This window comes from Panthera pardus, unplaced genomic scaffold (genome assembly GCF_024362965.1).
Source record: "Panthera pardus isolate Hobbes unplaced genomic scaffold, ASM2436296v1 HiC_scaffold_3, whole genome shotgun sequence".
NCBI lineage: Eukaryota > Metazoa > Chordata > Mammalia > Carnivora > Felidae > Panthera > Panthera pardus.
The window spans coordinates 12,009,383-12,032,845 of record NW_026526876.1 but is presented as its reverse complement, the minus strand read 5'-3'; the positions used below and the strand labels follow the sequence as shown (position 1 = coordinate 12,032,845).

Here is a 23,463-nt window from a genome sequence, read left to right as displayed (position 1 = left end):
GTGGGCTCGGGCCGGGGCCGGGGGGACTCTGGGAAGCCGCGCCCGGACTCGTGGGCCCGGGGGACAGGAGCCCCTGAGCCGCGGCCGGCCCCGCCGCTCGCGGGCCCCGTCACCGCCGCTCCCGCGGAGCTCGGGGGCCGGGGCCGAGCGCGTGCGTGCGTGTGTGCGGCCGCCCCGGCGGCGGGCGGCGGGCGGGGGGCCGAGCGGGGCGGCGCGGGCGGGCCTGCAGCCATGAGCGGGGCGGCGGGCCGCTGCGTGGGGCCCAGCCGGCCGGGGCGCGGGCGCGGGAGGCCGTGGGGGAAGAGGGGCGCCGCGGGGGCGCCGCGCGGCCGGGGAGCGGGGCGCCGGGCGACGACCTCGGCGTGGGACACGCGCTGCGTGAGCGCAGAGAGGCTGCGAGACTGTCGGCGGCCCCGGGGGAGGAGAGCGGAGGCCGACGCGGCCGGGGCGGCGGGGGCGAACGGGCCGGAGGCCTCGGGGACCCCCGGCGCCGCAGGCTCGGCGGAGGCCGCGGGGGACCCGGGGGCCGTGTGGGTGGACGGCGCGGTGGGGGAGCCCCAGGTGGTGGGGCCTGTCGGGTCGGTGTGGGTGACGGGCACCGGCGGGGAGGAGGACGGGGCGCCTTACCGGAGCCCCCGGGGCTGTGAGCGGAAAGGCCGCCCGGGATCCATGGGGCACGAGAGCATCCTGGAGCTGTGGCTGAAGGTGCAGGCTATGCGGGCGGCGGCGGGGTGCGGGGGGGGAAGCAGAGTGGAGCTCCACCCGGTGCCCGCGGGAGAGGGTCCGGTTGACAGGGGCGTCCCCGGCAGGGCCTCCTGGGTGGAGACGAGCCGGGGTGGTCTCACGGGGCCCTGGGTGAAGGGACAGGCTCGGGCAATGCCCCGGGCCTCGGGAGCGTCCACAGGCGTCCGGCCCGGGGCGGGTTGTGAGAGGGTCCCAGGCCTGTGCGGGCGGGGACAGGCGGCTGGCCTGCTGCCTGGGGGTGTGCCTGGGATGGTGCCCTACCTGCTGGGGAGAGGACAGGCCGCGGGGTGGCCCGCGCCTGTGGACAGGGAGAGGGGCTGGGGGAGTGCCCCTGGTCCGTGGGGCAGAGGGCAGTCCCTGCAGGTGCCGGGGGCTCCCGGCCCAGAGACCGTCTGTGGGGACACCCCGGGCTCATGGAGAGGGGGGCAGGCTTCGAGGGTGCTGCCTGATGCTGTGGGGGCGCCCGGCAGGGTGGAGGAGGAAGCCAGCTGTGCAGGTGCCCTGGGCGCGTGGCGGAACGGACAGGCCGTGGAGGGGATGGGGTCTGGGGGTGCTCCTGGCACGTGGGGCACTGGACAGCCCGTGGGGGTGCCTTGCGCTGTTGAAGAGGAAGCTAGGTGTGGGGGTGACCCAGGATTCAGGGAACGGGGGCAGGCTGTGTGGGTAGAGACCGGCTCTGGAGGGGACCCGGGTTCCTGGGCAGCGGCACACGCCGCAGAGGCATGCGGTCCTGCCGAGCTGCGGGTGGGCCCTGGAGGCGCTCCAGGCCTGTGGAGTGTGGAGCAGGGCCTGGGGGTGCCCGCGGCCCTGGGGAGGGAGATGGGCTGCGGGAGCATCCCCGGTGTGTGGGGGACCCAGCAGCCGGTGGGGGCAGCGGTGGCGGGACCAGGGGCCCTGGGAGGACAGGCGGATTACGGGGCTGCCCCAGGCCTGTGGGACGGGCAGCGGGCCCTGGGGGCGCCGGGGGTGGTTGCGGGGGACACAGGCTGTGGGGGTGTTGTGAGCCTGTGGGACGGGAGGCAGGCTCTGGGGGAGCAGGAGACCCTGCTGCCCGCAGCGTTGGGGGCCCCCGGGCCTGCGGGTCAAGAGGCCGGCCCCAGGGACGCGTCTTGTCTGTGCAGAAGGAGACAGGCAGAGGGGCTGCCTGGGGCCGCAGTCCTGCCCAGGCACAGGTGCGGCCCGGGGGGGTTCGCGAGGGCGCCTGCGGCCGTGCCCGCCGCCGTGTGGGTGTCCGGCTCCACGTGCCAGGACGGCGGCTCTCGAGGTGGCTTGAGCCTGTGCGACGGCGTCTCTGCTGCCCTGTTACCCGTGGCTCCCGAGGGGCCGTGGTCTGCGGGGGAGACTGCGGCTTCTGCAGCTTTCCCAGGCCCGTGGGAGAGGGGGCAGGCCATCGGGGGTCCTGAAGCGCCCGGGCTCGCGGGGCAGGAGACGGGCTCTGGGGGTGTGCCGAGACCCTGGGGACAGAGACCGAGTGCAGGGGCGTCTGCCGCTGCCCCGGTGCCCGTGGCTCCCAGGACGCCCCGGCCGGTCCGGGAGGAGTCCGCCCCCGGGGGTGTCGCAGGCCTGTGGGGGGAGAGGGACACGGTGCAAGCACCCATAGACGCCAGGGGTCCCTCACGGATGGGGCTGCCCCCCAGCGGCGGGATGCCTGGGCCCACGGGGGAGAGGCTGGGCCCGGGGGGCCCCTCCGGCTCGCTGGGAGGGGGACAGGCTGCTGAGATGCCTGGGGCCGAGGGGGTGCCCACGGCGGCGGGGGCCCCCGGGCCGATGATGGCCAACGCCAGCTGTGGGGATGTCTCGGGCGTGTGGGGACAGAGACCGGTGACGGAGGGACCTGCGGATGGCCCGTGGAGGAGAAGGGCCAGCGGGCCGGTCCCTGAGGCTGCAGGGGTGCCCCTGCCTTTGGGGGTGCTCGCGGCTGTGGGGGTGCCCACAGCGGGGCGCGTACCTGCCGTGGTGTGGGTGACTGGGTGTGCCGGGGAAGAAGCCGCCGAGGCTGCCGCCGGCCTCCCAGCGTCCAGGACGCCGTCTGCGGAGGGAGCTGGGGCTTCGTGGGGGGAGGCGGGAGGCAGACAGGCAGTGGGGGCGCCTCTTGCCCACGGGTGTGGGACCCGGTCCTGGAGCTGCCCGCGGCCCCCAGGGGAAGAGAGCCACTGTGAGAACGTGCCTGCGGCCTCAGGGACAAGAGGCCCTGTGCCCCCGGTTGCAGGGCAGGAGACGGGCATCGGCCATCTCAGAGGTCACCCGCAGCAGAGTGGGGGGGCACAGGCCGGAGGAGCGTCTGCAGTGAGGGTCCGGGGGAGCCCTTTGGGGGAGGACAGGTTGAGGGGGGCCTTCTCATAGCACATGTAGGGAACGGGGTGGGGGGTGTCCTGGGCTCTTTGGGAGGGGACAGGCTGGGGGGAGGTTGGTCCTGGGTTGTAGATGGAGGCGCAGGCCGTAGGGGTGTCTTGGGGATCTGGGACAGATGCTTTGTGGAGGCTTCCTGGGTCTATCGGGTGACAAGTTAGGAGGTGTCCTGGAGCAGTGGGGAAGGGACAGGTTGCAGAGAGAGGGGCGTCCCAGGAATGTGTATAGGGGAACAGTGGGGTGGGTGTCACTGGACTCTGTGTACGTGTGTGTGTGTGTGTCAGTCACTCGAGGTATCCTGCAACGGGGGGCCAGGGCGGGGGGGGGGGGCGGTCACCTAGTGTTTCCCTAGTGCAGCCCTGAGTCCTAGGCCTTTGGCTTCCGGGGAAAGTGTCGCCACATAGAACTCGCAGGGGCCCCCGCCCCAGCTCTGCGGGCTCCTCCGTTCTGCGGCGGCTGCCCTGGACTGTGGTGACCGTGGTGACAAAAGCTGGCGGGACTGCCTCGCCCCCGTGCCCTCCCGTCTTCGTTGTCGCTCTCGTCTCTGCAGCTGTGGGAACAGGGAATCTTGAACAGCTGCCCTTCTGTTCCTACACGTGTATCTGTCTTGAAGCAAATCCAGTCTACAGACCTTGGGTTTACTCAAAAGCTTAAATTAGGGATTTTTTTTTTTAAACCTGGATTTCCCAATTGATTCGCTGTAGGATTCTTTGAGAGCACAAACACACCGGTACGTCTAAAATGAATCGGTTTGTGGAAAATCAGCTTAATTCAACAGACGTTGAGTTCAATTATCTGCTCTGCTCAAAACCCTGTATCGTGGGGAATCTCGGAGCAGCGGGACCGGGCCCGGCCCCCCGGGAAGCTGGCATAGCTGGAAGGCTGGGGCCTGGCCGTGAAGTAGGTCAATGACAGAGACCGGTGTGTGGTCGGCACGCCACAAGGCAGGCGTGATCGGCGTCTGAGGAGGCGGTCCGAGACAGCGGGGTGAGCGCGGCCACGTCCCTACAAATCCTGACGAAACGCTTTCCGGGCTGTCGGCTCACGGGGTGCGTGTGGGGGGTGTGGGGTTGCAGGTCTGGGGGCCCTTCCGCTACTCAGTGGCAGATCCTGGCAGGGATCTCGGTGTTCTGACCCCGAGGCCTCGCCCGGAGCCGGCCGGCTCTGCCCTGCCGAGCTAGCCCGGGGAGTGAGCACGCCGCCCCTCGCCGAGTGGCTAGGGTTTGCTCACGCGGACTGTGTGCAGAAGGCTGCCTGGTTCCCGTGGCAGAGCCGTTTCTGGAGTAACGTCTCACTGGTGGCCCTTGAGGTTTGGGCTCGACGGGTAGCCGCTCACCCGGTGCGTCCCCCGTTCTCTTGGAAAGGAGGATTCCAAAAGGGAAGACGCTTTTGTGGAGGACCCTGGCCGGTACCTTCCCGGAGCACCCGTGCTGGTCAGCGCGAGGCTGCTGCGGGCCTCCTCTAGAGCACCGTCCTCTGAGGGTGGCATGGTGTCCCCTCCTTCCGGTGTTTGATCGCCCTTGGTCTGAAAGCAGCCTCCTCCCGTTGCAGGCGATGACCGGTGACCCTAGGTGGGCTCTCGCCAGCGCTCCGCCCTCTGACGGAACGGGCCGGGGCAGGCCGGCTCCCCGCCGTGCTCATCTAGCCTGGCGTCCCACTGGACGGGAGGAGTGACCAGCCAGCGCCAGACCCAGGTACTTCTGTCGTCTTGTCTTCAGGTTTTTAGCGCGACGCGTTTGGAACAGAAGCTGCAAGAAAAAGACGGCCAACGCCTTTTAAACCACCTTCGAGATCTGACACTTCGAGCGGCGTGTGCTGTTCTGCCCTCCGGTGTTTGGGGAGCCGTTTCAAAGCCAGCTGCGGCCGTCAGCACACTCCACTGCTAAGCGTTTTAGAGCACTCCTGCTTACGCACTATCACACCTAAGAAAATGGACAAAGGTGATTCCGTCACGTCACTTAATGACCAGTTACCCTCCGGCTTCACCTGGTCGCCACCGAAATACGTTTCCCTCCAACGGCGAACTTAGGAAAATCTTCACACAGCAGAGCCGAGTTCTACAGGGAACGCCCAAGTTCCGTTACTGTCCCACTAGTTTCCTTGCGTGTCTGTTCTCCAGTCTGTCCTCCGCAATCCGCTCACCGGCGCGTCGCACGTTCTGAAATGCACAGCGTGAGCTGCAGACCCGGCGCCGTGCGGAGTCGCCCTCCAGAACTGACTCTTGGAACTTACTCTCGGAATTTCCGCTTTCCCTCGGTGCAAACTGTAGGTCTGAGTTGGATACCTCAGAATGCACACATCTTGTCACGTTTGCTGAGTTTCCACCAACGTGTACACAGGTGTCACTCGTGCCTCTGGCGAGATGGAGATCTTTTCCATGGCTCCAGAAAGTTCTCTCACGCCCCTTCCTACCCTTCGCAGGCAGCCATTCTGGGTTTTTCCACCGTGGGTTAGTTTTGCCCATTCTAAGTAGAACCAGATCGCGCGTACTCTTTCACGTAAGGCTTCTTTCAGTGGGTGTGACCCTCTCTCTGTCCTTACGTGGGTCGTGGTCTGTTGCTTTGTAACAAACACTCTAACCTCTCGTGTGGGTTTTTACAGATGAAGCTGCCGTGGACATTCTTGTACACGTTTGTAAACATGTCTGCACTTCTGTTGTGTAAATGCCCGGGAGTGAGATCGCTGGGTCACAAGGCAGGGGTGCGTTTAGTTTTCTAACAAACCAGCGGACCTTTCTCCTGGGCTGTGCCGCTGCCCGTCCCTACCTGCGGCGATGGGCACCCTGGCCCCTTTGCCAGCCCGGCGGTGTTTGTGTTCATCAGGGCCATTCTGGTGGGCGTGGCGTAATAGCTCCGTGTGGTTTTCACCCAGGAAAGTTACAGCGACGGTACCCAGAATTCCTGCGTGCCCTGCTCCTGCTCCCGGACTCCCCACATGCTAACACTTCTGTTACATTTTCCCTCCCTTCCTCCGTTCTCTGTCTCTCCCTCCCTACACACGCGTGTTGCAGGCACACACATACATGCACACCTGCTCGCACATACGCACATACACATCTACACGCGCATGCACACACGTTTTCTAAACTGGCAAAGTACAAGTGGCAGCCGCGATACCTTTTTACCACTAAGGACTTGGTGTGTATTTCCTGAAGACAAGGACTCCTCTTACGTAGTCATAACGTGGTGATGGAAATCGAGAAGTACACGTTAGGACAGTGTTGCCATGTGATGTTCAGGCCGTCCTGAGGTTTTCTGAGTTGGCCCAATGATGCCCTTTACAGTGAAAGGAACCAGGGTCACTGAGCTGCGGGACTCATCGTGTTTGCTTAGCTCCTCGGGTCCGAACAGTTTCTGAGACTTTGTGTTTCACGACATCAACATTCTTGACAAATGCAAGCCAGTTATTGGGCGACTTTCCATCCGTTTGGGTTTGCCCGACCTTCCTAGTGACATTCGGGTTACACACCCGGGGCGGGAAAACCCCAATGTGATGCTGAGTCCTCGTGTGTCCCGTTGGGAGGTACGCGTGTCGACCTCGTCAGTCCCCCACCCGGCAGTGTTCACTCCAGCCCTGGGATGAGGGTGACGGTGGCACCCGCCAGGCTTCCCCCGTGAAGTCGCTGGCCCGTTCACCTTCCGTAGTCGGGGGTGTCTGACTTTGAGACCTTGTTCACACCCTTTCACCCCCAGACTGATCTCCTCGTTCGGCCTTCATTGGTAGTTTTTGCCCTGATGGTTGCTACGTGGTGACTGACCTCTTGGTATCAGAGCAGATTCATCGAGCCTGGCTGTGTCCGGGAGGGTACTGAGAAGGGCCCTGACCTGGCCAAGTGGGAGCCCCTCCAGGCTGACTCCGCCGCCCCTTCACACGTCTCTGTCGATCTGTGGCCACATTTGGTGTAAAAAGGCGTTCCGGGGCCAGCATATTTTTCCCCTGTCCCAGCCCCGGAATTGGCCATCCTCCTCCCTCTGGTGGAGAATGGAAGTTAGAACTCACGTGTGGGTACTGAGTAGGCACACTGATTCCCGGGGGCTCTCGTGCGAGGCCGTCCCGGAGGACAGAAGTGGGGACAGGCGTCCGTACCCGTGGGCCTGTGCACTTCCGCGTGGAGGCCGACACGGGCGGTGCACCCCGCCTCCCCCGCCCCCCAGCCCGGGCCAGCTCACACGCACGCCGTCCGTGGCAGCCCGGCACCTCCCATTTGTGACTCCTGTCATCCACCCCAGTTGTCCACGTGTGTCTGCTCGGTCTCAGAACGTGCAGGGATTTCCCTGCCGCAATCCGGTCGGTGCCTCCCCAGGCAGAGCCCCGCCCTCAAGAGCTCAGCATCGTTTTAACCCGAGGCTGCATAACCTAGTTACTCAGGTTAATTTTTCTTACCCCTCACTCTCGTGTGGTTATGTTACTCGTCAGAAATTCAGTTTGGCGCACGGGTTTCTGTTAGTATTCATTTTCAGGGTTTTCCTTTATCCTTACGGGTTTGGTTCCTTCCCTTCCTGCCTCCCTGTCTGCTCCACGTGACGCGTTAGCGGGCCCCCCGTGTGCCGGCGCCAGAAGGCGTCGGAGAGTGTGATCCCCTCCCGCACCTCCTCCGTCCCGGCCTCCTACCCCCCACGCACACACCTGACCGAGCCCGTCTCTGATGTTCCGTTCCTAGGTTTCTTGGCACAAGTGATCAGACGCACGTGTGTCCTGTCATGACACATCCGTTCCCCGCTCGAAGGGTAGCAGTCACGGACCGTCTTGGTGCACCGGCCCTTTGCACGGAGCAGGGTGTCTCAGCGCCGCCTGCTGGGGTTTAGAGAGGGGTGCGCGCGGAGGCTCACTGTTTCTTCCTTTTCGAAGTGCTCCCAGCTGACTCGGTCGCTCTCCTACATGGACCTTCAGGTGGGTTCCGCACTTTGCAGTTACCAGCGGGGACCCCCTGTCACCAGTGAGGTGGCTGCGGGGGGGTGGGGGGAACGCCTGTGGGCCTGTCCCCGGGGCCGTGCGGGGACCCCCTGTCACCAGTGTGATGGGGGTGGGGGGGGGAACGCCTGTGGGCCTGTCCCTGGGGCCGGGTGGGGACCCCCTGTCACCAGTGTGATGGGGGTGGGGGGGGGAGAACGCCTGTGGGCCTGTCCCTGGGGCTGGGCCCTGCCCACAGCTGTACCTGCCACAGCACGGCCTCCCCTCTCCCTTGTTGCAGTCGGCTGCTGGTTCAGTGTGTTTTTTATTTGTGTTTTTATGAGATTGACCAACTTTTCCTATGTTACAGTGTCATGTTTGTATCTTTTTGTATAATTGGTCTGCTCCTGTGTTTTCCCATTTCCTACTGTTTTGATCTTTTTTCACCTCCCTTTTAAACATGTGTTTATATAGGGGGCCCTTTCTATTTATAAATACTTTTCTTCTAATTTTTCAGCTCTTTGATTTTGGTTATGGTGTTTAAAAAAAAATTTTTTTTAGTATTTATTTCTCTTTGAGAGAGAGAAAGAGTACATGCACAGGGGAGGTTCAGAGAGAGAGGGAGACCCAGAATCCGAAGCAGGCTCCAGGCTCCGAGCTGTCCGCACAGAGCCCGACGCGGGGCTCGAACCCACGAACTGGGAGATCATGACCTGAGACGAAGTGGGACGCTAACCGACTGAGCCACCCAGGCGCCCCTACGGGGGGTTTGTTTGAAAGTGACTCTTTGTCACGTGATCACACGTGTGCACTTTGTCACGAGAGCCCAGAGGCCGTCCCCAGATTAAAGGCTTCATGGAGTGTGCACAGACCCTCGGGGCCGTTGGCTGCATGGGGCCTGTGGTTGTGAAATCATTCGTTCCCCTTGACTCAGTAATCCCAGAACAGGTGTTTCGTCCGTAGGAAATGCTTTAAAATGAGGGAAAATAAATGCGTGGCGATATTAATGGAATCAACATGTCCGTTGGTGGAAAAATGAGAACCGTGTAAATGGTTAATAGGGTTACAGCTCAGCTGAGCATGAAAAGGCCATTCATGGGAGTTTGGAAAGCGCAGCCATGGAAAATAATGCAAACAGTAGGCTACGGAAGTGCCCGTGTTCATTAAGGGAAAGACCAAACAAAACTCGCTTGTGTCAGGATTAAAACTGACCAAAACTGAAGCCCGCGTAGGAGGCGTGCGGGGACCGTGGGGACCAGGTGTGCTGAGGTGCAGGGCGGGGTGGCGCGGCCAGCAGGTGGGCGGCTGGGCGTCCACAGCGGCGTCGGCCAGGCTCAGCATGGACGGCGGCGCCTCTCCCGGAACCTGGCGCTTGGAGGCGAGGCAGAGACCAGGGCGCGAGGGGCTCTCCGGCCGCCGCGTGGGGCTTTGCCTTTCGGAAGAGGACCCCGCGTGCTGCCGGGCAGCGGCGGGGACACGGGGGAGCCGGGGGCGTGCGAGAGTGGCCGCTTCCGTCCACGCACAAGGAGAATGCGTCTCAGCAGGGACGCTCGGGTGGGGAGAGCACACCCTCCCACGTGGCGCAGTGTGTTCTCACGCGCTCCCACCTTTGTTTGCCTTTTTTTTAAGAACCAGCTGCAGTTCAACAGGAGTGTTCCTGCACATTCCAGCAACCTGGCCGCGCGCTATTCCTGCCCCGACGCGATCAGAATCGAGAAACTGACGCACTCGTACGGCGAGTCCTACCGTGGCGGGGATCCGGGCTTCAGAGCCGGGCCCGACGTGAGCGGCTCGGCCTCCTTCTCCGTCATCTCCGAGGAGAGGCTCAGCTATGCCGTCCACCTGGCCAAGAGGGACGTGAGACGCAGGCAGTTCGAACAGCACGTGAGACAGCAGCGTCTCAGAAGCGAGCCCCAAACCTGTCAGAGGTGGGGACACCCTGAGCACAAGGTGCCTGAGCACAGGGAGCAGAGGAAGGAGGCAAGGAGCCGGGAAATGTGTCACTGCAGCCACGAGACGTGCGGGCGGGGAGCTTCCTGCTCGGGTGCGAAGGTTCACCTGTGCACCCCGCGGCCGGGGCAGCCCCCCGCCCTGGAGCCGGGGCCCCAGCCGCACGCCAGGACGGGTGGCCCGCGGGGCCTGCTGGGGGTGCAGAGACTCCAGGAGGAGCTGACCACTTGCGTCCGTAGAATGGAAGAAGTAATTAAAAGAGGTGAGAGCGACAGGGCTCATCACTTGGATGGGAGGCCCAGAGCGGGGGGGGGGGGGGGGGGGGTAGCACACACTCCCTCGGGACCCCCGCCCCCAGGAGCCTGAGCACCGGTGACAAGGCACGCGGACTTGGACCGCGCGCGCGGGAGGGCTTTCTTCCTGGCGACCTTGCCCTGGCCTGGCCCCTGCTCCTGGCAGAGGCCCCCCTGGGCCATTCGCTCCTGCAGGTGGCCCCCTGCTGTCCACCCCCCACCCCCCCCACCTGCGGTCCTCCGGCTCCTGGATGCAGGCGACCCTTCTTCATCCAGAAGCCCTTCTGGCAAAATCGTTTGTGCTTTGTTGAACAAGGAGCGTGATGTGTGCGTATTTCCACAAAGTCTGTTTTAACGTGGCAGTGACGGGGCTGGGGCGTGTGGGACGTCTGACTGCTGACCACCGGGCACAAGGGAGGGTGCGTGGTCGTCACAGACCGGTTCCACAGCTCTTCAGTGTTCTTTTCGCCCCGCGTTTGCCTGGGGCGCGAGGGCTAGGGCTGTGCTAGCTGCTGTGACTGCAGGGGCTCGAGGAGCCGGTGCTGGGATCCGCTCGGGGTCCGCTGTGGCCCTGGGCCTTGCAGGTGACTCCGTGCACGTCTTGTGTGCGCGTCAGGAGGGGGTCAAGGTGCCTCTTACAAAACCAGCTGTGATTGGATGCGCTAGAACAGAGATACGTCGCTGAGGAGGTTGTGGCCAGGAAAAGTGATGCTTGTTTCTGACCTTCCATGGGGGCGGCTAACGGTGGGGGACGCGGGGGAGTAACAGTTGCAGAATTTACAGGGTCTGAGACAAAACACAGTTGCGTGGGGAAAAGAGTTCCTGCCCGTCCTGGGCCAGAAGGGACATCCCCCTGCGGTCTCCGTGAAGAGCACGGTACCGGGCGCGGTTCAGACACCCTTGTGCCAGCTCAACAGCGCTCCTGCTGCTCGGGGCTCTGGCGGAGTCCGGGCTGTTGGGGGACAGAGCCACAGGGCCCTGCTCTGATGATACGGCCTGACGCGGGCACTAGAGAGAGCTCCCCAAGCCCCGGGGAGGGACTGAGTCGGGTGTTTGCTCATTTGTTTTTTAGTTCAACATTTCAGGTTGTCGCAAGTCCTTACCTTCTTTGGTTTTGTTTTTTTTTTTTTTTTTTTTTTAGCGTTTATTTATTTTTGAGAGAGAGACAGACAGAAACAGAGCATGAGTGGGCGAGGGGGGCAGAAAGAGAGGGAGACACAGAATCCAAATCAGGCTCCAGGCTCTGAGCTGCCAGCACAGAGCTCGACACGGCTCGAACTCAAGAGCCGTGAGATCGTGACCTGAGCTGAAGTCGGACGCTCAACTGACTGAGCCCCCCGGGCGCCCCATACCTTCTAAACTATAGCGACAACGTCACCACAATCGACAGCAAATAGGTACAAAAACCTACAGTGCGTACTTGAATCAGGTGTGTGCACTTGCTTGCGGACTGGGAGCAGCTCGCCCCGTCCTCGGGTCCCTCCAGGGGCTGTGACATGCCCGGCTGTGCTTCCCAGGTGTGGCCAGACACTGGCTGTTCCATTAACCACCCCCCCCCCCCCCCCCCGCCTGAGCCGGATGCCGTCCCCTACGTCCACGGTGCCCGTGCTGCGAGCCCACACGAGACCCAAGCGGTCTGGCTCCCGGGAGACAGCGTCTGTATCTACAACTCCCGATTTCAGAGTTTTGCTTTTTTGAAAATGAACGTTTTTTGTCATTTGGCTTTTTGGTGAGTAAGTGTTGAATACTTGAGTTCATAAACTACACTTGGACGAGGAAAACGTTGCTTTTCCGGCTTGGTGTGCTGGAGTTTGTGGAAGAGCTGGTTTTGGATGAACGTATTTGGGAACCTCGTCTAGAGGAAGGGATGCCTTCATGCCCCTCGGAATCTTCCAGAAGCAAGAGTCTTTGAGCCCGTGTTTGGAGGACGTGGAGTGCCCGGTGGACCAGGGTGTGCTCCGTGAGCAGCGTGTGAAGGCTGTGGGCAGCCCAGCAGCCTTACTGTGTCGGTGCGAAGATTTCTCTTTTAGGTTCAGGATGAGAAAGTGTCAGAGGAATCTTGTCAAGCATAAAAATAAGCCGATAAAGGATTTTTGAGAAATTAGAAAGCATTACAGGTTTTGGCTCGATAGGAAGAATTTTAAAGCGGTAAGTGACGCTTCACGGTGGCGTAGACTGTCCACTGGGGTCTGGTTGCGGTCCTTTCCGCGTGGAGGGCCTGCTCTGAGGCCTTCACGCCTCTTCCGTGCGTGAGCTACGCACACGCCCGCACGGTCCTCGTTTCTTGGCCGGTGAAAAGTGTTTTATGGGAGCCCCATTTTTTTTTTTTAATAAAAGCAGAGGTCTCCAACTGTATCATCTTTGGGAATAATTGAAAATTTTGTAAGTTTCCATCTGTAGTGAGTAATCCACTTTCGGGGAAACGATGTTTGCAGATAGAACGGAAGAAGCTTTGGAACCGGATGAGGAGCAGCGAGCCCGCGTCAGGAGGCAGGAACAGGCCGTGCGCTGTGCCCGGATGCTGTACTCCCTGCAGCAGCAGGTGCGGAGGGTGGGGGCGCCGGCCGCCAGGGCCCCACCGTCTCTGGAGCGCTAGCACACTGGGTCGTTTGTGAGGCCGAATCTCCTGGACGTGCGGACACATGACTCCTCTTCCTTTTGCCGCCTGCCTTTACGTGTGTTTGTGTATTACGTGCATACGGCCCAACTCTTTAGCGGGTTTTGGCTTTTTGGGGTCATGGGTTCTTGGGAATCCAGCAAAAGCCCTGAGTCCTTTCCCCGGAGAACAGTGCTTGTACGGCACGTATTTCTGCGGACACAGGCCGGTCAGGTACCCTGGAGCCCCCGTCCCAGCTACAAGCCGCAGCCCGAGAGGAAATCTCGTGTCTGTGACCCACTGCACACGCCGTAACAGTAAACACTGGTTGTCTTCACCCAGTGGTGAGGAACGGGGGCCGTGTCGAGGGTCTCGGGATGCCTTTCGTGGCGATAGACAGACATTCACGTTCTTTATGTTGCAGCTAGATTGTTTTTAAACATCTGTTGTTGTTGTTTTTGTACATGTTTATTTATTTTCGAGAGAGAGACAGGGTACAAGTGGGGGAGGGGCAGAGACAAGGAGACCCAGAACCCGAAGCAGGCTCCAGGCTCCGAGCCGTCAGCCCAGAGCCCGACGCGGGGCTCGAACCCACAAACCGCGAGATCATGACCTGAGCCGAAGTTCTGTGTTATAACTGAGCCACCCGGGCACCCCATAACATTTATTTATTTTTGAGACACAGGGCACGAGTGGCAGAGGGAACAGAGAGGGAGACAGAATCGGAAGCAGGCTCCAGGCTCTGAGCTGTCAGCACAGAGCCCAACGTGGGGCTTGAACCCACAAACGTTGAGATCATGACCTGAACCAAAGTCAGACGCTTGACAGACTGAGCCACCCAGGCGCCCCTTAAATGTCTGTTCTAACTTCAGTGCCTCACTCTTTAATCCACCTTTACTGCATTTCCGGTCACTTAAGTCCCATGTTGGCTTTATTGCTTGAACCAGAAACTGGATGTTTTCATTGAAAGGAAGTGCCCTAGTCTGATTTTGCTCTGTATTCTTCTGGGGTTTGGTTTCAGTCCTCAACCCACACTGCCGCCATAGGGATTGTTCCGGAACACGCATCTGACCCTGTGGGAGCTCTCTGAGGCACAGGGCGGACCCCGCGCTCTGGCGTGGCCCTCCCCCCTTTCCAGGGCCGCCTCCACCTTCGCTCCTTCACGTTATGTTCCCGCGATGCCGGGGACCTGGGGTGGCAGGTGGGCACTGTGCTGTGTTCACCACCTGGGGCTCCCAGCCGGGGCGCTGCTCCGGGTACGTGAGTGAAGAGCCTTGTGTGAATTCAAGGGCCGTGATTTAAACAGTGGTCGGAGTTGGACAAGACATGCTGTGTCCTCTTTTACCAAAAAGACGTGTGGAAAGATACTGAGTTTTCACTTCTCCCCCTTTATGAAACAGGTGAAAGAAATCCAGGAAGAATTGGATGAATTGAGTCCACGTAAGATGAAACATACCGACAAGGTAGGCTGCGGATTGGTGTGGTTGACCTTTATTCCTTGTAAATGCATCTCCGGTGTTTGGTGGGTGCCCTGTGCTCGTTTGCAGAGCCTTAGTGAGGGCCGAGCAGAGTAAATATTCTGAATTCGGGGTCGCCTTCCAAGGAACAGAGTCTGAAAATAGATTTTTGTTGCTGTTGTTGCTGGTGTAAGAAACTGACAATAGGAAGGAAAAGATCCTTTGCCATGAGAGAAGGTTTCAACGTTTTAATCCCCTTTACCGTGAAGAAGTTTCACGACAGAAACAGTTGTCTGTAGAAGGAAGACGGGCCGTAAATGTCGGTGAGGGTGGGTTAATGTTGACAAGTTCTGAGTTTCGAAATAACTTCCCATCTGTCCCCCCTCGCCAGTCGTGGGCGATGTCCCGGCTGGCGGCTGCCCACCGAAGCGCCATCCGGGCCCTGCACGTGTTTGTGACCCAGTTCGCCGACCGCGGGGAGCGGCCCCTCCCTGCCCGGTGCAGGGAGCTGGGCGGCCTCATTCGCCAGCTCTCCCTCTGCTCCGCCAAGCTGGACGCCGACTCCTCTGTGTCCGAGGTGGTCATAGACATCCTGCGGCAAATCGAGGTACGAAGCGGACTCCAGGTTTTGTTCAGAGGGCTTTGCGTCTAAGGGAAGCGGTGTTTTCCATCGCCCGGTTTCGTTGGGATTCACAGAGACGACCAGACAGACCGGCCGCCTAGCGGTGAAGCCTTGCAGAGGACGGGGGCAGCCCTTCGTTTTTATTTTGTGGCTTTTACAGTCTGGTCTGTAAAGTTGCATTTCACTTGTTTGAGAACGGGCGGCTCGGTATAGAACACACAGCGACCGTTAACCGGGTCCGTTGATTAACCGGAGCGCTCCAGTCCCTGACCACGCCGTCCGGGAAAGAATTTTACTGGCACAGGAAAGGAGAGAGTACAGCAGTCTTCTGTCAGTGCTTGGAGGAGGGCACCAGCGGGCAGCTAGTGGGCGAGAAGAAATTGGCAAGAAAGGTCGATTTGGGGCAAGAAGAAATACTTGTCTATGAGCGCACAGCTTCGAGGCTTGTGGCTGGAGACCTCTGGAAACCACAGCCGGCAGGTGCGAGTCAGGATGGGGTAGGGTCTTGCGTGGTTGCCGGTGACAGTGCCTTCCTTCGTCCTCGCGGCCCTCGGAAGCTTGCCGAGTGCCACCACGTGAGCCTGCCACCCGTCCCTGACGCGGCCCGTGGGCTGCAGGGGTTTCCGGAGCCCCGCGTCCTGCTGACAGGTCACCGAGATGCCGGCGGGATCTCACTGCCCCGCACGTCCGCCCACAGACGGAAGGCGAGCTCCGTGTCAGCGTGACCTGGGAGGGAGGGGGCGCTGGAGGGGGAGTTCCGGGTGGGTGACGCCCTCGGTGGCCCTCGTGGCCCCTCTGCCCCGACCGTGGCGGCAGCCGGCACGGTGCGTGTGGTTTGCAGGTGGTGTAGGGAGAGCTCGCTCTGGGACGCTCAGACCTGCGGACGGCGTGGCAGGCCCACTAGAAACACTTGTTGGCCACGCTGATCTGCTCGGAGGACACGTGTTTACAATTCTGGAAAGGGCCCCAAGGGGCTACCCGGTGCTTCCCCCGACTTTGCAGGGGTACCGGAACCTAACCTTTCCTAAACACGATGTCCGCCCGCTCCGACTTTGGAATTCCTCGGCGGTGCGGGACGTTCCTTCTGTCTCGTTGAGGAGCCGCGCCGTCCCTCGGCCCGCTGCCACCCGGAGGACGTCTCCCTGCCATGCTCACTTGTGCCCGATGCGTCCGGACCGGGCGATGGGTGGGGGCGCTCAGGAGAGCGTGCGTCTCTTTTAGGAAGGGGGCACGGGCGTCCTCCCCCTGGGGTGGGTGAGTGACCGAGGTTGCTGGGCATGCGGAGTAGTTGATGGAAACGTATATAAAATGCGGTTCGTTTGCACGCTGAAAATACTGTTGGAGTGTATGAGGTGTTTATTGAGAATTATAAGGCTTGTAAAGCGTTATGTTCTGAAGACTAGGGTTAGTTTCTAAAATGTGGTGATCCTAAGATCTGGTTGCCTTTAAAAGTAGTCACATTCTTTATCTTTTTGCCGTTGGTTTTAGCGAACTAAACGTGTAAAAGAACGTGCAGAATCCTTCTGATTAGACAGATGTCCTCAGTAAAAAAGTTTTCAGATTAAGTTAAGCAACAATTGGACGACCATGAGAGTTGGCCGTTTAACGGCACGTTTATCCGAGACCTCGCTTTCAGTTTTGTGATCAGCGGGCAGACTTTTGTGAGACACACTAAGAGAACGCTGGTTTCGCGGCAGGCTTTGGAGGCCCTCCTGGAAAAGAAACCGTCACCAAAAAAGGTGAAGAAATGTTTCCCGGAAGTTCAGACCAGGTTTCCCGTTGGTGGCCACAGGGCCTTGGAGAGACGGCGGAGTTCTTCGCCACAAGGCGAGAGGAGACCTCCCCTAGCAGAGGAGATACTTCTGCAGGAAGCGCGACAACCTTCCAGGGCAGACAGGCTTCTTGCTGGTATGTGTCCTGAAATGTTTGTGCGTGTCTGGTCCACAGCGGGTGCACTTGAACCCCCAAAGCCAGTAGCAAGCCAACCGCATCCTCGGGTGGGAAGCTGGAGGATCCCCCACAGGGGAGGGAGGGTTTCCCACAGGGGAGGGAGGGTCCCCCGTGGAGGAGGGTCCCCCGTTGGAGGGAGGGTCCTCCATGGAGGAGGATCCCCCATTGTGGAGGGTGCCCCGTTGGAGGGAGGGTCCCCCGTGGAGGAGGGTCCCCCGTTGGAGGGAGGGTCCTCCATGGAGGAGGATCCCCCATTGTGGAGGGTGCCCCGTTGGAGGGAGGGTCCCCATGGAGGAGGGTCCCCCGTTGGAGGGAGGGTCCCCCATTGTGGAGGGTGCCCCGTTGGAGGGAGGGTCCCCCATTGTGGAGGGTGCCCCGTTGGAGGGAGGGTCCTCCATGGAGGAGGGTCCCCCGTTGGAGGGAGGGTCCCCCGTGGGGGAGGGTCCCCCGTTGGAGGGAGGGTCCTCCATGGAGGAGGATCCCCCATTGTGGAGGGTCCCCCATGGAGGAGGGTCCCCTGTGGAGGAGGGTCCCCCATTGTGGAGGGTGCTCCATTGGAGGGAGGGTCCCCATGGAGGAGGGTCCCCCGTTGGAGGGAGGGTCTCCCATTGTGGAGGATGCCCCTTTGGAGGGAGGGTCCCCCGCGGAGGAGGGTCCCCCGTTGGAGGGAGGTACAAACTGTGAAATGGTGACCTGAGCTGAAATCAAGAGTTGGTTGCTTAACCGACTGAGCCACCCAGTCGCCCCGTAGATTTTTTAATTTTAAGTAAGTTCCACTACCAATGTGGGGCTTGAACTCAAGACCCTGAGATCAAGAGTCGCATGCTCCACCGACTGAGCCAGCCAGGTGCCCTCCCTCTTTTTAAATTTAAGTGAAACTTAATGTACGTATGTATGTATGTATGTACGTATGATTTACGTATGTATGTATGTATGTATTTATTTATTTAGAAAAAGAGAGTGAGCAGGGGAGGGGCAGAGAGAGAGGGAAAGAGAGAATTCCCAAGGAGGCTCTGCGCTGACAGCCTGGGGCTCGAACTCCCAAACTGTGAGGTCATGACCTGAGCCAAAATCGAGAGTTGGATGCTTAACCAACCGACCCTCCCAGGCGCCCTGAATGTAGACGGTTTTAGTTCTTTTCTCCTCACAAGTTGAATGTCATGTGGAGTTCAGACTTGATTCTGTGTCAAATTAGGAGCCAGTGAAAGTTTTGAGAGGTGACAGTTAAATATTTACATTTTAGCAAAACCACGTTTGGTAGCCAGGTGGGGTGATCGAGGACAAAGAAGGGGTCTGTCAGGAGCTGGCATTATTATAGTCACAGGAAGGAGCGCACGTGGGAAGTGAGCCTCGGTGTCTCCCCGTGTGGGTCCGCGGGGGAGTCAAGGGCGAGGAGTGATCTTGGCAGGAAAACGCCCCTGTGTTTCCGGGCCGGAGGTCTGGAGGTCGTCTGAGGGGACGCTCGCTTGTCATCAACTTGAGTAGCACGTCCGTCTGTCCTTCTGAATTGTCCCTGCAGATAAGTGTCAGCCTGGGGCAGCACCTGCAGCGACCCAGCGGTCCGCGAACGGGAACGGGCTTGGTGTGAGGGGCGCGGACATCCGTCCGGAAGGAGCCCCTCCTGCTCCGGACCACAGCGCGAGCCTCACGGCAGAGCCCGTGGCCGTGGCGAGAGCGGGAGCAGCGGCCTGGAGGCCCGGGGCGGGGAGCATACCGCCCAGGAAGAAGGAGGCACCGGTGGGGCCGCCGCAGGTAGGGACGCTCCCTCCCTCGGCTGCGTGGCCACGGTCACGGGCTGGTCGGCGGTGCCGCCCGAGCCCCTGAGCCCACCGTCCCGGCTGAGCTGACTTTGCTCGGCTCCCAATAGTGTTTCCTTATTTTTTTTTTTAAAAAGATAACAGTTTTTAATGTTGCTGTGACCACCAGACGTTCTCTCTCGTCCTGGTTTGGAGACGTCAGAACGAATTTGATTCCGAGGTCTTGACTGGGCAGGCTACTTTAACATTCAGTTTTTTCTGCTTCTGCTTTGGAAGTGTGAAATTGGAGGGGCTTGAGATTTGGTTCCTGCTGAAGATAAATATCGATAAATACTAACCACTCGGTAGGAAAAGGCGTCCAAGGGTCAGTGCTTTCCAGCAGGTCTTTGGGAGCCAGCTGGCTTGAGGCTACGTTACGTTTTAAGCTTCTGTTTGCAGTGTGGCCGAACCAGCCGGAAGATCGCCTTCCCGCCTAGCCACCCCTCATGTAGTCCCTGCCACCGGATGGGCGAGCGCGGGCTTCCACAGCCACCCTGCCCTGCGTGTGGTCAGGTGGCCCCAGGCACGGTGATTGATAGATCCTGGCTTGGGTCAGGTCTCGCTCCTTTCCACACAGTCCCGGCGCGAGGGGGGGGGGGGCGGGGAGGGCAGTCGCTGGGAGGTCAGGACCCAGCCTGCCCGAGGGCAGCCGGCGCTTTTGCCTGGAGAGCGCCTTCTGCTGCTTCGACAGCGGCCCGTCCAGCCTCCTGGAAACACGGGAAAGCAGCTCCCATTTTATGGATGAGACACCTAAGACTCAGAGGTTAAGGGTCTTCACCGAGAATACCGTGCAGATTATCTCTTCTTTGTGTTGGCTTAATTAGAGAAAAATGTAAACATAAATATATATACGCACTCACATATACATACATATACATACGTGTATATTGTACACATACGCACACACATGACTCACGTGTATATCACGCACACGTAATACACACGTGTACGTTATACACACACGATACGTATGTTTATTAGACGGCATACATATACGTGCGTGTATATTAGACTGACACACACATATGTACACGCACACACACAATGCGTATTATGCACATGTGCAACACGCATGTACACACACGTACGTCATACATACATGCACGCACACACAAAGGGGGCAAATCCAGGGACTCCATCTGTACACGCACACACATGCACGCATACGCACACATATTAAAAGGTGGCAAATCCAGGGGCTCCACCGGTAAACCCCCGCCCCCACCTGGGGGGTTCATTGTGACGTGCACCCGCCCCCAAATTTGCCACAGCGCGTTCCAGTCAGGGGTCTGGTGCAGCGGGGGGACGCCCGAAGCTCCCGTAAGCCAGAGGTTAAAACGAGCCTCTTTGATACGCGTTTGGCTTCAGGGTTCATGTTTCTCTCCTACAGGGACCCCCCAGAGCTGAGGACCGTCAGCCGCCCCGAGGCCGCGGCAAAAGCAGACTGCAGCGCACGACCGTGTCATCCAGGCTGAAAAGGAGCCAGCAGCCAGTGAGGGACCTCAGGGCCCCCTGGGTGCCTCCAAACCCCACGTCCCCGCCAGCGTCCCCCAAATGGTACGTGACCGCGCTCTCCCTCCTCGGGTCAAGGGTGACCTAGCGCGTACAGCTGGTGGAGCGGCCGCCGTGGTTCCCGTGAGGAAGGAAAGCTTAGCTGGGTGAGAAACACGCGAGCGCTTTGTGTCTAGAGGGTGACGGTTCCTCTCTCCTCCGTGGCTGTGGGTGAGCGGGCCGCCCCGACCCGCCGTGGGCGTGTGGTCCCGTGTGGGGGTCGCAGGCGCGCCCCCACCTGTCTCCACGCGGTGGATTCAGTGACCTGAGGCCAGGAGCCGTATGCCTCCCAGCGCTGGCGCGGGGCCTGACCCCTCACGGTCCTTGGGGGGCTTTCACTAAATCTTTGCTGAATGAGTGAATGTTTAGAAATAATTCTAACTCTAAGACCAGATGCTGACTTATAAAACCGTACGGATCTCACCGACTGCAGGGGACGTGAGGGTAATGTGGACGTTACCGCCGTCCCCTCATCCACTGCACGCAGGGACGAGGCGCCATCGCAGGGCTGGGGGGAGGCGGGCCCTCCCGGGCAGCGGGGTCCGGTCAGGTGGAAGTAGTCTCCGAGGGAGACTATCGATCGGGACAGAGCGGCGTCTGTTTTCCGTGGGACGGAAGTTGCTGGAAGCGTGGTGGAGCAGGGATGTGGGGAGGAGGGCCCACCCTTCCGGAGGCCGGCAGGTGACGGGGAAAAGCCTGGCGGATGGGCCCACCTGGAGACTCCCGCGGTGTCGTGTGAATGACACACGTGCCCGCGCGCCCTCGTTTTCAAGTTGACGCGGCAGCGCGGAGAGGGTCCGGCGCCTTCTGTAGTAGAGCGGGGTCTCAAGTCAGGCGTCCTGATGTCACCGCGGGCTTTGCTGCGTTTATCCCTCTGCTCGAAGTTCCGTACTTTTGTGTGTGTCCTGGCACAAAGCCGCGAACTCACGTGGAAGCTCAAAAAAATGTCAGTCGGTGGAAGTCTATGCCGCAGACCAGAGAGACCTGGGTGTGTGCGGAGCGCGGGGAAGGCGGTGGGGTCACGGTGCTGGGTCGGGCCCGCGGGAGACGGCCGCTCTGCACCGTGGAAAGTAATTGGGTCACGTTAAATCTGGGTTCTAGTGGGGCTTTGTTGACGCTCACCCCTAGCTCTCTTCCACTCGACACGCGGTGGCGTGTGGGGGGCGGAGGAAAGCGTCTCCGTGGGCACTGAGCCTGGATCCCGGGGCGGCTCCCTCCTCCTCCAGCCCCGGCCCCTGCTTGCATCCGTGTCCTCGGGGCTGGCTGTCCCGGGAGGGGTCCCCAGGGCGTGACTCTCCGTGTTTTGTAGTGCCGCCTGGCTGAAGGTGAGGCCCGGCCCCAGAGATGCCGCCAGAGAGCGGTCTGTCCAGCAGGAAGAGGCTCAGGAGGCCAGTGCGTTGACAGGTGCTGTTGCGCACGAAGCCATGAGGTTTGTGCCGCTGTTTTCCAAATCTTGGAGTGAACTCTTCTTTCGTGTGTGTGTGTGGTGTGTGTGTGTGTGTGTGTGTGTGTGTGCGTGCGCACACGCACAAAGCCGGTTATAGAACGCGTAACCCCCGACTTTCCTGTCCAAGTGTACAGGGTAGACAGCGAGTCTCCCTTTCACCCCTTATTTCTCTTTTAATAATTTTTTTTCATGTCTTTATTTTGAGAGAGAGACTGTGGGCGGGGGGGAGGCAGAGAGGGAGACACGGAATCCAAAGCAGGCTCCGGGCTCCGAGCTGTCAGCGCAGAGCCCGACGCGGGGCTCGAACTCACAGACGTGAGATCGTGACCTGAGCCGAGGTCAGACGCTCAACCGACTGAGCCCCCCAGGCGCCCCTCAATCCTTCTTCTTTCGTTCACTCAAACATTGTGTGTGCATCAGTGGTCCACCAGTTCCTGTTCTGTCTGTGGTACAGCGGTGCATTCTGTGAACACTTCTAGAAACGGGGCAAAACGATCCCAGCCCCATGATGTACAGTCATGGATGGGCATGTCTGTGGTCTGAGGCAGAACGGGAGGGTAAGGGCTGGAGGGGGCCAGCCGCTCCCTGCTGCAGAGGCCTGGGCTTCGTGGACCCTGGGATGGACTTGAGTGGGGGGTGAGGTGAGAACATTCTGGAGGGGCTCAGTGACAACAGGGCTGTTTGCGTGGCCGAGATCGCTCCTGTGTTATGGGAAAGCAAAAATGAATGTGGGCCATTAAGCACTTGGATGCTCTTCACGTACCCTGACTGGCAGGTTTGAAGCCCTTCCGCCCCCCGTCCCCCGAATCTGTTCGGGGTCTGTTCTGCCTTTCTGGTTTCATGTGACTTGGCTATGACCGTGCCCTCCAGAGGGCAGTGGGGGGGCCTCTCTGAACTGGAAGACACAGCAGCAGGGTCACTTGGTGGTCGGACAGGAAATCCTAAGCACGGCGAGGGCTCAGTTTCTTGAGGATAGCTGTGGGCGGTCCGGGGCGCCGTCCCCACGGACCGGAGGGCCTCCGCGTGTTAGTGTCGCTGCGCAGAGCACCGGGCGGGGAGCCCTCTGCAGGTGGCGGTGTCACCTGCAGGGTGCCTGTCCGTGGCGATGGCGGCCTGCAGGTCCGGGCGGGTGGGTCTCACTGTTTGCCGTTCTCCAGACTCGCCTGGCTCGACGCTGAAGCTCACAAAACACTGAAGGAGCTGGAGGAGGTGAAAGCCGCGGGCGCGGACGGCGCGCACAGGCAGAGGTGAGCCTGCCTCCGGTGCGGAAAGCCACGGTCCGGCCCGCCCCCTCCCGCGGCCGTTGGGGTGCTCACGCTTTCCGTGTGGATGTGCCGACGGGCTGTCTGCTCCTGAGAAGCCCCCCGGGCCGGGGACGTCGGGTGGCCTTCCGCCCCGTCCGCTGGGCTCGCTCGGCTCCACATGGGCTCTAGCGGGACGACCGCGGGCGGGACTGAACCCCAGACCGCAGGAACGGGTGCCGTTCGCGCCTGAGGAGCGGTGAGCGCTCGCCTGCCCTGGCCGGTCTGCGTGCCTGCGCCCCGGACCGTGTGGGCCTGCCCGCGTGTTCTTACGCGGTGTTTTTGCTCGGAAGTATCTCTCTCGTGTGGAGTTTGATACTGAGCAAAAGTGGCAGTTTAGGGGAGCCGCCTGAGGGGCCGGCCTGCGTCTCTGTCCCAGGGGACCCCGCTCTCGGCGGGAGGAGGTTGACGCGCGTGTCCAGCTCACGCGGCTGAGTGCACAGACACGGTGTTCGGGGTCCACCCTGCGCAAAGTCGCCCAAGCGGGCTCTTGAGGTTTGTAGAGGAGGTTGGTACT

General features: G+C 60.6%; 1 protein-coding gene across 12 annotated transcripts in view; it reads left to right on the top strand.

The window, feature by feature from the left end:
- The window catches only part of KIAA0753 (KIAA0753 ortholog), a 39,076-nt gene that overhangs the window by 230 nt on the left and 15,383 nt on the right, over positions 1-23,463 (top strand). For 3 of the 12 annotated variants that reach the window (XM_019413763.2, XM_053893012.1, XM_019413770.2), the window contains exons 1-12: positions 3,103-4,142; positions 4,645-4,787; positions 7,754-7,983; positions 9,613-10,195; positions 12,662-12,768; positions 14,223-14,285; positions 14,671-14,886; positions 16,599-16,809; positions 18,371-18,603; positions 20,038-20,204; positions 21,508-21,627; positions 22,803-22,892. In XM_019413763.2, coding sequence (XP_019269308.2) covers positions 7,972-7,983; positions 9,613-10,195; positions 12,662-12,768; positions 14,223-14,285; positions 14,671-14,886; positions 16,599-16,809; positions 18,371-18,603; positions 20,038-20,204; positions 21,508-21,627; positions 22,803-22,892 — 1,802 coding nt within the window. In that variant the 5' untranslated portion in view covers positions 3,103-4,142; positions 4,645-4,787; positions 7,754-7,971. The other 9 variants (XM_019413760.2, XM_019413766.2, XM_053893013.1 and 6 more) reach the window with 9 other exon arrangements.